The 16050-nt window shown below is 43.8% G+C and overlaps 1 protein-coding gene across 4 annotated transcripts in view; it reads right to left on the reverse strand.

Moving 5' to 3' along the window:
- Positions 1-3152: 3152 nt before the first annotated feature.
- The window catches only part of LOC6046191 (zinc finger protein 260), a 33324-nt gene continuing 20426 nt past the window's right edge, over positions 3153-16050 (reverse strand). For 3 of the 4 annotated variants that reach the window (XM_038252252.1, XM_038252251.1, XM_038252253.1), the window contains exons 4-12: positions 7789-7849; positions 7643-7726; positions 6833-6965; positions 6727-6773; positions 6148-6234; positions 4982-5065; positions 4690-4759; positions 4269-4625; positions 3153-4183 (exon numbers count right to left, since the gene is read on the reverse strand). In XM_038252252.1, the coding sequence (XP_038108180.1) occupies positions 3808-4183; positions 4269-4625; positions 4690-4759; positions 4982-5065; positions 6148-6234; positions 6727-6773; positions 6833-6965; positions 7643-7726; positions 7789-7849 (1299 nt within the window). In that variant the 3' untranslated portion in view covers positions 3153-3807. The remainder of the gene's footprint in view (positions 4184-4268; positions 4626-4689; positions 4760-4981; positions 5066-6147; positions 6235-6726; positions 6774-6832; positions 6966-7642; positions 7727-7788; positions 7850-16050) is intronic. The other variant, XM_038252254.1, reaches the window with a different exon arrangement.

The following is a 16050-nucleotide window of genomic DNA, read 5'->3' on the forward strand; positions in this document are numbered from 1 at the left end:
TATTTTACTCCTGGTAGCTTCACAAATCACGTTAAAAGCGGTATACGCACTTCGGAAGGAATCGGTCAAGAAAAAAAAATCAAATGGACAGCAGCGCAAGCAAGTCAGAGAGGGTGAAGAAAAGCCCCAAGAAAACGCTCCCTCTCCCTTGTTCTGCTGTTCGTAAAGCTGTTTCTTGACCCCTTTCCTTCCGATCTGCATACTAGCCTTAATGCAACAAAAGTTGATTTTTTAGTTGTTTCGACGCTTAGTAGTTAAAAATAGTGTCTTTTTTCGACATATTTACACTATTTTCAAAAATCTATGTTTTTTAAGTTACTATTTTTATAAAAGTGATCAAATTTCATGGAAACTATAATGGAAAGGTCCCTCAAGTAATTTCTTATCACCCTTCAACGTTGTATTAGAAGAAATGGCTTGTTTGCTGAGGTGGCCCATTCTGCCCCGCACCCTGGAAAGTTTGTCGATTTTTTTTTTTAATGTGGCTCAAAAATAGTTGTAAGTAAAAAAAATCATCAACCAAGTATCAACATTGAAGGGAACTCTTCCGGTGGCTCAGTGCTGAATTCCCCACCGGTAAAATGGCAACCCTGCGCAGCTGTCAGATCACACCTGTGTTGACGAGCAGAAGAGGAAACACGTGTCTCCGTCATTCTTCTGCCACCTCTCGACGCGATCAGAAGCAAATAAACAATACACGTTTAGTTTTAGTAGCGGTCGTCTTTTCAATCTCCTCCGGTCTCGTGTCCCGTCGGACCAGTCCAAGGTCCACCCAAACAATGGTCCTTCGTCGTCGGATGGTTATCGCGGAATCGGTCACCATGGAGAAACTGGAGCACCTTCGAACGGTGTATTTACTGCGTGTGAACGGGGTGTTGGCGGCAGCCGGGAAACTCGCCGAGCGGAAGGCTTCCCACAGCGAGGCAACAGAACGGCTCGACCGACTCCATGGACTTGCTGGAGACTTCCGGCGGACACAGCAGCGGATGGAGGAGATTCTGGACGATCCGGAAGCAGTCGCCACAGCGCGGATCAAATCGGAGGAATTCAAGGCGGCCTACCAAGGATCCAAGGAACTGCTCGAAAAACACATTTCGAGCACCAAACCGGCTCGAGCAGTTTCACGGAAAGGTAGCACCGGAAGCCTGCTGGAGGAAATCCGGAGGTTCAGCGTCGAGGTGGAGCAATGGAACGCATCGTGCGTCGGCCAGTTCGGAGCCGTTTGTGAAGGCAACGGCGATTCGGATGGCAGCAAATCGGTGTCAAATCGTGCACCCTCCTCGGGTCCTTCGACAACAATAAACAACAATGGCGCGAAGAAGATGAACGGCCAGTCTGGAGCTGTGGGATGCGGCGATCCAGATGGCAAACAGCTGCCAAGTTGCGCGCCCGTTTTGGCTCCAACGGCGACACCGGTGGTAGTTTCTGCGCTGGTAGATTTCAACAACGAACAGGCACGAAATGGGTTTCCCCAACCGGAGAAACATGTTCCACCAATCGGGGTGTCGACTTTCCACCCTGATTGGACGAGTTTTGGTCGGAACAAGGATGGTCCGGAGACGTTCTCAGAGAACGTAGCGAAGGCATCCGTCGGCGACAACAACGTGAAGATGGCTGCACGAGATTCAAGGGGAGCACATCGGAAGGCTCACATTCTGCCAACTGAAGCTGTCAGTGTTCGGGGAATCGACGCGGCTCTTCCCCAAGCATCGCTGGGTTCCAAGGTCCGTGCCAGACTCGGTCTACCGCATTCGAGCGAGAAGGTGGTGGCCACCGGGCAGCAACTGCAAGCAACAAGCGCTCATGTGACCCAGAGGGAAGCCGGGCGCCTGATCAAGCGGAAACAGGAGGAGTATGGTTCAGCGCGACAACGGCCGGAACAGCAGGACCTCTCACGGTCGTTTGGTGTCTTTCTTGCTTTAGGGCAGTCGGAGCAAGTCAAGGACAATGATGGTGTTCCGTCAGCACAGATAGCGTCATCCGCATCGACTGTGCAGAGGAATCAATCCGGCAACTCAATGGGAGAACAAACAAACTTGGACAAGATCACTTTTACGCGGAGCAGAACTGGAAGTCACATCGGACGGACGTCGAGGGAGCTGACTCTCAGCCGAGTGACGATGGAGAACGAAGATCAGGAGTATTCCCTAGAGCGACGAAAAACACCTTGGATCACCTGGTCGAATCACTCTCGGTTCGAAGATCAACGCATCATCGTACGACTGCTGCTCTACGATTCGGTGCCACCCCCAGAAAGCGGAAACGTCACGGACAGGAACAACGCAGCGCGTTTAGACGAGACTTCACGATCAAGAATCGGCAGGCAGTGTATTGAGGCATGGGTGCCTCAAGGCGGGGGAGAATGTTCCGGTGGCTCAGTGCTGAATTCCCCACCGGTAAAATGGCAACCCTGCGCAGCTGTCAGATCACACCTGTGTTGACGAGCAGAAGAGGAAACACGTGTCTCCGTCATTCTTCTGCCACCTCTCGACGCGATCAGAAGCAAATAAACAATACACGTTTAGTTTTAGTAGCGGTCGTCTTTTCAATCTCCTCCGGTCTCGTGTCCCGTCGGACCAGTCCAAGGTCCACCCAAACAGGAACATTCCAAAGCATTTCCCTTAGGCGGTCCATTCTGCCCCCCTGCCCCTACAAAACAAATCTAACGAGGGATGATCAGCTCGTTGGAAATAAAATCAATCAATATATTCGCTCTACAGCATTGCCTTGGCGTTCTCGATTGCGAGATTCCTACTCGAAACTAGGTGTTCGAAGACTTGATTGTTGAGGCAATTGCAACCCTCTTTTTACACCTTAGCTTCGATCCACCTCGGGGTTCGAACTGACGAGATGGATTGTAAGTCCAACTGCCTACCATCGACTCCACCGAGGCAGGACCCAGGGAGACGACTCCTACACCTGGACTGAGCTATCGACCTAACCCTCTAGGTTAGACCGGGGCCAACATTTACTTTCCCGTCCGACGGAAGGCGTGATCAGACAAATCTCGTCTCGAAAAATGCCGCCGGGACCGTCTGGGATCGAACCCAGGTCGACTGGGTGAGAGGCAATCACGCTTACCCCTACACCACGGGTACCGGCCGGTTTCTTTAAAATAAAAATCAATATTTGTGTTATGGTAACTACTGGTATTGATTAAAATAAATATATTTCATAATAACTACTAACGTTACAAACAGGCATTGATACACTGTGTGTCCATTACTTTGGTAATGGTATGATAATTTACATTTTTTTTAAAAACGCTGAAGGCAGCTACAGATCACATCATTTTGGAAACGACTACTCTAGGAAGCTTTCTGGTGTCTATCTTCTATAAACTAGTTTTTAACAAATTGTTCCTTTTATTATACACATCGTCGTTTGTGTGCTATCTTGTGATACGTCCTATCTTTTTACAGCAGACGTGTCACAAGATAGCACACAAGAGACGATATATCAATTTCGCAACTACTTAATCTGCGTATACAAAAATAAAAAAATAAATATAAAAATGGATAACTTTTGCCGATGGCGCTGCCTGCGTACCTTTCTTATATAAAATTAATACCTGTTATAATGCGCGAAGTCGGAATACTACTCGACACTATTCTGGGTTCTGCGTGGTTCGCTATTGGTTTTCAGTATTTTCCTAGTCTTGATATTGATTAATGTTTTTTTTTTGTAGTATGTTTTGCAACTAATTCTATTTCTGGTATACTCGAATAATTGTACAGAGTTATAAGTTTAATTTTGGTACGTAGAGTTATCACCACGATTTGATAACCTTGGTAGACAATATTCATATTATTCATGCTTTGGTTCCAATAGATGAGGAATACTGTTCTTTTCCGACACTATGTGATGAATCGGCGACATCAACTGATGATGCTGAAGCTCTTGAGGTTGCTGATGCATGACTGTTGGATTGTGAGTCAACCTTTCGGCACTTTGAATAAACCTTTCGGTCAGATTACGTGATTCCTGCTCCGAGTGATCATGATGCAACCTTTCAATATCGATTCGGTTTCGATTGTTGAGATCGTGTATACTTGCATTACCCGAATTAATCAGCATGGTTTGATGTTCCTGACTAGAACTGGTCAATGGTGACATGTTGTGGCTTGTATTATTATCAGGTGATGCCATTTGCGGTTCCGTTATTTGAAGCTCTGGAACGTACCTGAAAGTAATATTATAGTTGAATTAGTCCTTCTCACATCTTAACCACTCGGAAGGCACACCGGCATGACGGTTATTCTTCTCACCTAAAATTACATGGCTGTTCAGTCGAACGGTTGAATGGTTCTCGAAGTTGTTGCTGTTGCGAAACGCTGTTCACTTCCGGCTCAACCATCGAACTATTATCCGGATCCCCGAAATCACCAATGGCAACGCTGTTGATCGTTGCTGTTACGTGACTTGTATTGATGCGATTGTCCCTGTGCACTCGATTATTGTGCCTGATAAGATAACTATCGCGAATGAATGATCTTCCGCAAAGGCGACATTCAAAGCTCGGGCCAGCAGTGTGCGTCCGGATGTGAATCGCAAATTGTGATTTGCTGGTAAATGTCATAGAACATCGATCACAGTTGAGTGGCTTCTCTGACACGTGGGACCAACTGGAATGACAAGAATAATATTTTAACGCAATAAAATTAATATACTCATTGAATTTGGACGTACCGATGAGCCGTCACATAGCTCTTAACAGCAAAAGTTTTATTGCATATATCACATGCATAAGGGCGTTCACCTAATCGCAGTGGGAGTCAGACAAAAAAAAAGGCAGATAATTTATTAATAAAACCAAAGATTTCGCCACAATCACTCAAATCTGACTTAGACCTAGCGCACTACGGGACTCAAACTCACGACCCTTGAACGAACAGCGAGTCCACGCGCGCGTGTAATTGAACCACCGAAGTGCGCTGAGGTAGATTTGATTATTTTTTAACATTAATAAAGAACTAGGTACCTGTGTGGATTCGTTTATGGATGTTCAGAGTTGACCGTTGAGAAAATCGCTTCAAACAGGTTGCGCACTCGAAGGGTCGTTCACCTGCGAAAATATAACAAGCTTCAATAGATAGTTCCGTCAGCTGGCGCAGACAGTAGTCTCGATTTGTCTCAGTTGACGGAACCGTTAATTGTTTTCCAAATTTCACAGAAACCATTTTTTTTTGTTTGGATTAGGCTTTTTTCGACCATTCTTTTAAATAAGTAATTTTGTATTATGTAAATTGAATGACATATTTTCCGGTAATAATCACCACGTTAAAAAAAATTTCCCTTTAAGATGCAGGTTTCAATTTATTTCGTTCAACTAGTTAGATAGTATGGCTTTCAGCCATAAACGCTGGTTCGACTCGGACTTCGTTCAACTACAAATGTAATCATTTTTTTTTAAATTTGGTAATGACTATGTAGGTCCCTAGTAATGACAATATTAAAAACAAAAAAATAATAAAGTCATCCCACATATTCGGAACTGTATAAAATACGTCTACACCCAACCCCCGCTGGTTGGTCAATGTTTAAAAATCAAATTATTCGCTCTACAGCATTGCCATGACGTTCTCGATTGCGAGATTCCTACTCAAAACTAGGTGTCCGAAGGCTTGATTGTTGAGTCAATTGCAAACCTCTTCTTACACCTTAGCTTCCATCCACCCCTGGGATTCGAACTGACAACCTTTGGATTGTGAGTCCAACTACCTACCAGCGACTCCACCGAGGCAGGACCCAGGGAGACGACTCCTACACCTGGACTGACCTATCGACCTAACCCTCTAGGTTAGACCGGGGCCAAAATTTACGGGCGTGATCAGACAAATCTCGTCTAGAAAAATGCCGCCGGGACCGTCTGGGATCGAACCCAGGTCGACTGGGTGAGAGGCAATCACGCTTACCCCTACACCACGGGTCCCGGCTGATATTTTTACGGGTTATTCGATTCGATAACTGCTTTAAGGCCAGGTTGCACGGACCATGTACAAGGTGGTATAACACCAGGTCGGCACCACAAAAATCATATTTCAGATTTGAGCATACTTTTGACAAAAGTGTTCCGAGTTTGTGGGGGTTGCGATTATGTGGGATTACTAAAAACGTGAAAAAAATGTGTACCTATTTTCATCTTACCAGTATGCGATCTAATGTGTATATCCAGGTATGGCTTCCGGCAGAATGTGGCAGGACAATGCTCACATGTAAACGGACGATGATTTGCTGGAAAGACGAGAATATTTATTTTAGATTAAAGAGAACCAAAAATCCTTAAAATCTATTTAAAAGAGGATATTCGAAAATGTCTGGAGCAACATTTGAGATTTGTTAAGACTAATCGAACTGCATTCGCATTAGCGAATCCAAATTCGATCTACTGACAGCTGAATTTTGGTGTTTGAGAGCTTTTTGATTCGAAAGTGGAACAAATTCATTGAAATAGGCGGGATTCGAACTCCGGGCTTCTAAATCGCGAGATTTGAACAAGCAAATCTTCTCGGTAGTTAATGGTTTTGCTACAAAAAGATAAATAAAGCTAATGAATGTTATTTCGTAACCATTTGTTTTTAAATGCATTGGGAAGATCAAACTTTAACAAAACAATACAAGAAAAAGTTTTTCAATAACTGGTAGCAAGCAACTATATTATATTTTAATACATAGCAAAGCAGTGTGAATAACAAAAATAATATCAACTTGAAAGTGTATACTAACGATCGTGAACACGTTTGTGAATATTCAGTGTTGATTTCTGCGAAAACCTACAAACAAAATTGTAATTAGGTTGTTGTTTTTCGCAACATCCGATTTTAAAGTTAACCTTTTATCGCAACGGTCACAGGCAAACGGACGTTCACCTGTATGGGTGCGCATATGAATATCAAGGTACGGCTTTCTGCCAAAGGATGCAGGACACTGAATGCACTGGAACGGTTTATGAATGCTCCAATATCCTGGAACAATAGACGAAACAAAAAGACGAAAAGAATATCGTTAGCTGCTTGCGACCATTTATTGAACATATTCTAAAATTTAAATCACTTTATTTTTTATGATTTTGTGCACCGTGTTCATTTCAAGGCAAAGATTTTTTTAAATAAAATTTAAGAAAATAAGTTGATATCCACATGAAAAATGTAAAAGTGACATTTGTGAAATACGAGTTTCAAGAAGAAATGTAGAGAACCGTCATCTGAGGTGAATCGAAACACATGGGGCGAATTTGGACAGCGGTTTTGGGTTTTAGCCATGTTTTGCACAATGTTTTTATACGTTTTGTTGTTTTTGGTCAGAACAGATACAGAACAACAAAATTAGTACATCAGTTTTCAAAGTTGATGCTTATATGTGTTCTGAAAACAGCTGAACCTATTCAGACTGTAGTCTTGATTCACTCCAGATGACGGAATATATTTTTTGAAAAGGTCCAACAAACCATTTTTTTTGCTCCTTGGGTGCCTTTGAAACCCTCCACTCAAGGCGCTTTCAAAAATACTCAGAAAGCAAAGATAAATAAAATTTAATGAATTGGTCCATCATAAAAAAAGAAATCCAGAATTATACTAAAGCAATTTTCAAAAGAAACTTAACACAATTTGGTGTGCCTGTAAAATATATATTTTATACTTACTTAAATGAATTTTCTTGTGAGTATTCAAGGATGACTTTTGACTGAAGCGTTTTAAACAAACATCGCACGAGAAAGGACGTTCGCCTAAAACAAACCGTTCGACAAAAAACATAACTGCGAAACTATTCGATGAATTAATTAGTTACCTGTATGTGTTCGCATGTGAACCTCTAGATATGGTTTCCTACAAAAAGCTGCTTCACATACCTGCAAATGTTGAAAATGTGTTAAACCTGTTCTGCCCAAATTTTGCGTTTTTTTTTTTATTTCTGTGGCCATGAGCAACTTTTGTTACACGAAAAATATTTATTCAATTTTGTATGTATTTATCCCGTAATTTTGTTTTATTTTATGATATAAGACGTAAATCATTGACTGACCGATTCTTCGGCTCCTTTTCAAAAAAATTCCAAGTTTTTTTCAGCGTTTTGGCTGTAGTGGCAAAATAAAAAAGAAGAAACCCCCCAATGTTATTACATATTTGGAAAGATAATTGATTTTCCTACAAAGAAATATCATGCAGAATGAACCATATAGTACCTGTGCTTCCCCTGAAATAAAAATGTAGCGTGACGGGACAACATCGTAAAACTGAACTTTTAAAAGGCACACTACAAAAATCGCTACAGTTTTGCCAGTTTGATTTTTAAAAACTTTTGCTCTTCTACACATTATCACAAATTAAAAAACGAATCTTTTGCTCCTTGAACTGAAAGAATTGGATGAAATTTGAGTTTTTGCCAGCCATTTCTTTTCGTGACGGGACAACGAAAGGAGCAGATTTATGAAAAAACTCCTCTCCTGTACAATGGCTTGCAGACCACTTTTGGACAATGTTCTTGGCTTTTAAGGTAAGAAAACGCATTTGAAGCACATTGCAATTATTGCATCATAATAAATATGATTTTTTTATATTAAAAATCATATTGAAAATTGAAAAATGTGACATTTTGGTGTAGCTTCGCTAAGAATCGGTCGACTACTTTTTACAAAAATCGCAATCCACTTTAACGACCCCGGGTCTTTTGTTGTCTCTGTTGCAAGCTTCTGCTCATTTCTAGGCGTCCGAAGGTTATGTGTGGTGAGTCACCCAAAACCTCTTTTACGCAAATGGACCGACGTTTTACTTCCCCATCCGATAGAAGGCCAGGAGGATAAGGCGCCTGCCGAAGCCACTAATCACCGCGCCACGAAACCCTTCCCCCCTTTACAAAAATCCATCAATCCTTGAAAAGGGAAAAACAACTAGCAACTAGCTCAATCAAAAATGCGAACCAAAAAGGTACCGAACCCAAAATGGATGACCCATTCCCGTGGAGAAAAATTACACGGTTCGAGCCTCTGGTCTTGCTTTTAAGCCGATTCATTTCGGCACAGAGTGGTTTCGGCTTCGGCGTACCCGAAAATCGAATGGTCTCAGCCAAATATATTTAGACCGAGCCTCGTAGACCAGTGGTAACGTTCCGCCTAGTAAGCGGTAGATCGGAGCTCAAATCCCGGCTCGGACCAACTCAACTGGTGATCTTTTCTCTTTTGGATTCTATTGCTTAGTAAAGTGATGGTAGTGTATCAATACAAAGTGGACCTTATGGTGAAATTGAAGCACAACACTAAATGGCCGAAAAAGACTGCCGTCGAATGCCCTTAATTTCCATTAATGATTTGTTGCAGAACCTTAGTCATTACCATCAAAAATACACATGAACTCCAACTAGTTATCGCCGCCATTCACCGATTGTAATGCATTTCATATCGATATTTCACTCAAAATTCCTACAAACTTCTTAAAACTTCAGAAGCACGAACGATTTTGCATCGGAGGTCTTCTTTTGCTTCTTCTTAGTCCTCGTTTTCGCACTTCTTCTTCACAAACTTGGTCACTACTTTGTTTGCTTACGTTTCGGATGTTCCTTAGGTTGAACTGGCTTCATAATATATCACACAACGTTCTCCTTAATACGATCGATTCGGTTAAAATCTACCGCACTACAATTATCTTACCATAATGAAATCTTACTAAAATATAAATCTAGAATTTTTTTCATTACATTGGAAATTGTATCAAGTAATGTACCGCCAGTTTTTGTGACTATGGGTCAAAAAATGATACATCTCTCAATACTACAAAAAAAATTTAATGATAGAGAAAAACTTTTAAAGAAGGATTGTTCTTAGATAGTTTACCATCATTTTCCAAAATTATGTTGGAATTTGATGAATCGGTTGAAAAATTGAAACTAAAATAATGATCAAATACAAAGCAAGGATCAAAACAAATCACTCAGCAATGTTTCCAAGGAATCGTATTGACATGCTACAATATTCGAAGTGGATATTTTTAAACTTTGAAGTACTTTTCGACCTATTTCAAAAAGTTTATTAAAAGGTAGATTTTTTGAAAAATCATTTTTGGTGAAAAATGTACCCTAAATATATATAGCTGCCCTAAACACAGTTTTTGTTCTAGGAAAGTGAAATTTTCAGCAAACGTTTTTCAAGATGTCTCCTACTCAACCCTTTTAACAGAATTAAGTTTCATTGAAAAGACTGAGAAATTGAAAAATCCATAAAAATTTATTTTAACCCAATCTCACCCTTACTGAAAATAAGTTTTTGAATGATTTGGCAATAAATAACCACTTCAGCCGCAATAAATTTAATCTTCGCAGCGAACAAAAATGCTTATATCAAGCAAATACTAGTCCCTGCTATACCATAACACCGGTCATTGTATGCTAGCGATGCATAAAACGAACAGCGACCCAGCAACGTAGCAGCATCAAGAAAAAAAGAAAGAATCATCAAAACGGAACGCGTCGAAGAGCACTGCTACGTATGGGCGTGTCCAGATCACCAGGCTCACAGAATTAATTTGAAAGATACCCTCAGGGCCCGAGGAAGACCACCAGAAATCCCGATGCGAGACGCGTTATCTCAACTTGACCTTGATGTTCTCTATCCGATCTATCAGTTCCTCTCAAATTCCAAAATATCTATTTAGTTTTCTTCCAGTTAGTTTCCCTTCAGTTAGTTTTCCTCTAGTTAGTATAACTCGCCTTCGCACAAAGCCGTCGTTTCTGGTTGCACCGGAATCAAAGCAAGATCGCCCCAGCAGCTGGACACCGAGTTGCGGCTGAGGACAAAACGCAAAGGCCAGCAGAGCCAACCAAGACCCCTACACAATCCCCCTTCCCTTCCCACGCCTTGTCCTTAACATCAATCCCTTCCCTACTAACCCCGAGTAGGCCGCGGGTAATCGGCCCCCCTCCCACTAACATTTACACACAAGATCCTCTGTAATTATTAAGTCAAATGTAATTACAAAAGCCGACTCGGTCCTAACAAGGTCCCAGTACCGAAAAGGACCTAATAAAAATAATTTTATGAAAAAAAAAGCACTGCTAGTTGATTCAAAGCAAACGCGGCGCAACTTGGCAACTTAGCAAATTTGCAAAATGCAAAGCGGCCCTGCTGAGGGCGCCAAATTGTTTAAGGAGGGCGACATTTTTTGTAAAGAACTTGTTAGTCGCCGACTAACCTCGACTAAGCTACAGCTCAGCCCTGATAGTATGTGGACCGGTACCAAGGCAAGGCTCCGTCGATGAAGCTGTACCACCTTCGAAACTCGCTGGTTGGGAAGGCGGAAGGCGTGATCGACCAGGACATCAGAAAGATTATCGACAAGCACATCGAAGCTTTGTTCAATCTGCCGAAGATCACAAATGACGACGCCGTCGCGTTCCGGAAATTGATTGACACGTGCGTCAAGCACATCGAGGCGTTGAAGAATCTGCAACTTCCTGTCAACGGATTGGGTGAGCAGATGCTGATGAACCTGCTGGCAGCACGGATGGACAAGGAGACACGGTTGGCGTGGGAATTGTAACGAAAAGCCGGAGAGCTACCGACGTACGTGGCTACGATCGCGTACCTAATTGAGAAGTCGATGCCAACATTTCAAAAATCATCATCATCAAACTATGCGTTTTGAGAAAAACGCATTTGAATGTTGAGCATCCATTTTCATATGAAAGCAAAATAAGATGTTCTAATGATAACAAACGATGAAAAAAGCTGCTTTTATTAATACTTGATCATCTAAATTCAATAAAACATTATTTCCGTAATTTTATTTGAGAAAAAAAAACAAAACTTCTTTTAAAATCACCAACGTCTATAATATAAATATTATCACCCTGCTGTCATAGAGTTATCTAAGCCCGAGCTCACGCACACTAGCACCCCATTTGTTTTGCTGGCGGGTACAAAATTTAACCTCAATCTTTTTCGTGTACGTACACGCAATACATGCGCACGTAGATAACTCTATTAAGGGGGACGCTTTATTATGATTCGTTTTTCTTCGCCGAATGTACATGGCGCTTATTTCATGATGCTTTTTTTTCGTCACGAGGTTCATGTGGTCTTTTATTTGACAGGATGACAAGGCTATATAAACAGGGACTGCTGATGGCAGAGATTTTGTTTATGTTACTTTATTTAAAATCATGATTAAACAGACTTTACTGAAGTAACTTTTGCTCATTTTTGGTGGAGAGGTAGCTTATTAGGAGTACTTTCAGAATATGCAATAACCCAGAAGGTGTCAAAATGTACATGAAGCCTTTTGAAATGTTACCGTCGAAGTGCCGAGTTCTGGAGGTGGTGGAGCAGTGCAGTGAAACAGTGAAAAAAGTGAAGCCGCACAGATCGGTAGCGATTCTGATAGCCGGTACGCAGAAGTGTTCCGTATGCAACCGGCAACACGGCTTGATCGGGTGCGAGCAGTTCAAGGGACAATTCTGGAGCAACATTTGAAAGGGGCGGTACGACATTGCTCTTACGGCCTTTCGTCCCATTTAAACGCGTGTAATGAAAGGCCGTAAGAGCAATGTCGTACCGCCCCTTTCAAATGTTGCTCTGGAATTCGTCAACGAAAAGTACAGCCATTTGCGGAAATGTGGGTTGTGCTTCAACTGTTTGAGGAGAGGACATATTTTTTTTTTTTTTTTTTAAATTATTTTTATTAGGTCCTTTTCGGTACTGGGACCTGGTTAGGACCGAGTCGGCTTTTGTAATTACATTTGGCTTAATAATTACAGAGGATCTTGTGTGTAAATGTTAGTGGGAGGGGAGCCGATTACCCGCGGCCTACTCGGGGTTAGTAGGGAAGGGATTGATGTTAAGGACAAGGCGTGGGAAGGGAAGGGGGATTGTGTAGGGGTCTTGGTTGGCTCTGCTGGCCTTTGCGTTTTGTCCTCAGCCGCAACTCGGTGTCCAGCTGCTGGGGCGATCTTGCTTTGCTTCCGGTGCAACCAGAAACGACGGCTTTGTGCGAAGGCGAGTTATACTAACTAGAGGAAAACTAACTGAAGGGAAACTAACTGGAAGAAAACTAAATAGATATTTTGGAATCTGAGAGGAACTGATAGATCGGATAGAGAACATCAAGGTCAAGTTGAGATAACGCGTCTCGCATCGGGATTTCTGGTGGTCTTCCTCGGGCCCTGAGGGTATCTTTCAAATTAAATCTGTGAGCCTGGTGATCTGGACACGCCCATACGAGATGGTCGATGTCCTGATAACCCTGCCCACAGTCGCATAAGTTCGTATCACTCATGTTGATACGGTACAGATGAGCCTTGGATGAGTAATGGTTCGACATAAGGCGGGACATCATTCTGATGAATCCACGCGTCAAGTCCATTCCCTTGAACCAGGCTTTTCTTTGCACCTTAGGTCGTATGGAATACATCCAACGTCCCTTGGTGTCGTCGTCCCATTGTTTTTGCCAATCCAGAAGCGCACGCTGCCTCGGCAAACCGTAGCATTCTTGTAGGCTAATTGGCCTTTCAAAATGTCTCCACTCTCAGCACCCATCTTGGCGAGCAAGTCCGCTTTCTCATTACCCGGAATCGAGCAATGAGCGCGGACCCACACCACCGTGATGCTGAAGGACTGAGCCGCCAGGTTGTTTAAAGTCTTGCGTATTTCCGTGAGGAAAACGCAGACTCCTGGTCGGCTTCAGAGACCGGATAGCCTCAACAGAGCTAAAGCTATCGGTGAAGATGAAGTAGTGGTCAGGTGGCATGGTCTCGATGATTCGCAGTGCGCAGTAAACCGCGGCTAACTCTGCGACATAAACCGAACTCGGGTCCTTCAGCTTAAAGAACAGCTGATAAGATTCATGATAAACACCGAATCCCGTACAGCCGTCGAGCTTGGAGCCATCGGTGAAGAATCTGTTGTTTGGAGGAACATGGTTGTACTTTGATGCGAAGATCGACGGTACAACTCCCCGCAGAAGATGGTTTGGGATACCGCGAGTATCGGCTTTCATGGACGTGTCGAAGCCAATCAGGGTGCTGCTGGTTAACGGAGGCGTGCGCTGTACCGTTGTGCTCGGGCTCCACTCCCACGATGACATAAAGTCATAATATAGAAGCATGCGCCGAGACTCAACGTGAAGGTTCAGCAACGTTTCAAAGTTGTCAATTACCAGTTTATTCCTGTAATCACACCGGATCAGGAACCGGTAAGACAGTTCGTAGTAACGAGTTCGCAGAGGCAACACTCCCGCCAAGACCTCGAGGGTCATGTTGTGAGTTGAGTGCATGCATCCCAAGACAATGCGAAGACTTCGGTACTGTATCCGCTGGAGAACCAACAAGCGTGATTTCGCAGCTGACTGGAAGCAGAAACTGCCATATTCCAGCACCGAGAGTATCGTTGTCTTGTACAGTCGAAGCAGGTCAGAAGGATGAGCACCCCACCGGTTACCAGAGACACTGCGCAGAAAATTAGTTCTTTGCAGGCACTTTTGCTTCAGGTAGTTAATGTGCTTCCCCCATGTTCCCTTTTGATCGAAGATGGTACCCATGTACATGAAGTGGTCCGACTGCTCGATAGTCTTTCCCGAGAGAGAAAGATTGAGCTGTGCCGGTTCATGCTTCCCCGTAAAAACGACCAGTTCCGTCTTCGCCGGAGAGAATTCAATACCCTTTTCAACTGCCCAATGGGCCAAGTTGTTCAGGGTATCTTGCAAGGGTTCTAGTAGATCGACTTCCTTCTTGGCAGCGATTGAAACCACTGCGTCATCTGCGTACTGTATAAGGGTGCAGTCTCCGGTCAAGCAATCATCGATGTCGCTGACGTAGAAGTTATACATGGATGGGCTAAGGCGTGAGCCTTGTGCCAAACCCATGTAACTTATCCGGGTGATTGCCAGATCACCTTGCACAAAGTGCATGTGTTTTTCTGACAACAGGTTGATGAGGAAGTTGCACATCGTCGGATTGAGACCGCTCCGCCGCAGCTTTACTCCCAACACCTCGATGGAGACTGAATCGAATGCACCCTTGATGTCTAGAAAGACAGAAGCCATTTGCTGTTTTTACCACGGGCTATGTCGATCCCTGTAGCCAGCAAGGCTAGACAGTCGCTTGTTCCCTTGCCTCTCCGGAAGCCATACTGCGTGTCTGACAGCAAGTGCTCTCGTTCCATCCATGGTTCGAGGCGGTCGAGGATCATCTTCTCCAGCAACTTGCGTAGACACGACAGCAAGCTGATTGGACGATACGAGTTGTGGTCGGACGCCGGCTTACCGGGCTTTTGAATGGCAACCACCCGGACCTGTCGCCATTCGTGTGGAATTACGTTCTGCTCCACCAACGTGTTGAACAGTTTCAACAGACGCTGCTTGGCGACGTCCGGAAGATTCTTCAGCAAGCTGAACTTGATCCTGTCCGGACCAGGAGCAGTGTTGTTGCCCGTCAATAGTGCTATGGAGAGCTCTACCATCGAGAAGGGAGGATTAGAATCGCTCCCATCAACAACGTCGAATGATGGTTGTGTCGGCACCGAGTCCGGGCACACCTTCTTGGCGAAATCCAATATCCACTTGTCCGATTTTTCCACACTCTCGTTCGGAACGGAACCTCTACGCATGGCCCTCGCAACGCGCCACAGAGTGCTCATGGACGTATCTGCTGGTAGTCCTTCAACGAACTCCCGCCAGTACATTCGCTTCTTCCGCTTCAGAGTATTACTGTACCTGCGATCAAGAGCTCTATACCTTTGGAAGTTCGCTGGGGATCCACACTTGCAGAAGTCCACATAAGCTACAGACCTGGCCGCCGAGAGATCCGTACACTCCTTGTCCCACCAGGGAAGTGGAGGGCGCGTTCGGATGTATGGTCCCGGGACGGGTTTCGTCTGAGATTGTACCGCACTGTCATAGATCATATTAGCCAGAAACGCATATTCTTCAAGCGGTGCCAACCCTGCTCGCAACTCAACTCCAATGGAGACTGCCTCCGCGTACTGTTTCCAGTCGATATTTCGCGTCAGATCGTAAGGCATCTCCACCGTTGTCGATTGCTGTGGGCCATGGCTAACCAGAATAGCGA

Source organism: Culex quinquefasciatus, chromosome 2 (assembly GCF_015732765.1).
Source record: "Culex quinquefasciatus strain JHB chromosome 2, VPISU_Cqui_1.0_pri_paternal, whole genome shotgun sequence".
Taxonomy (NCBI): Eukaryota; Metazoa; Arthropoda; class Insecta; order Diptera; family Culicidae; genus Culex; species Culex quinquefasciatus.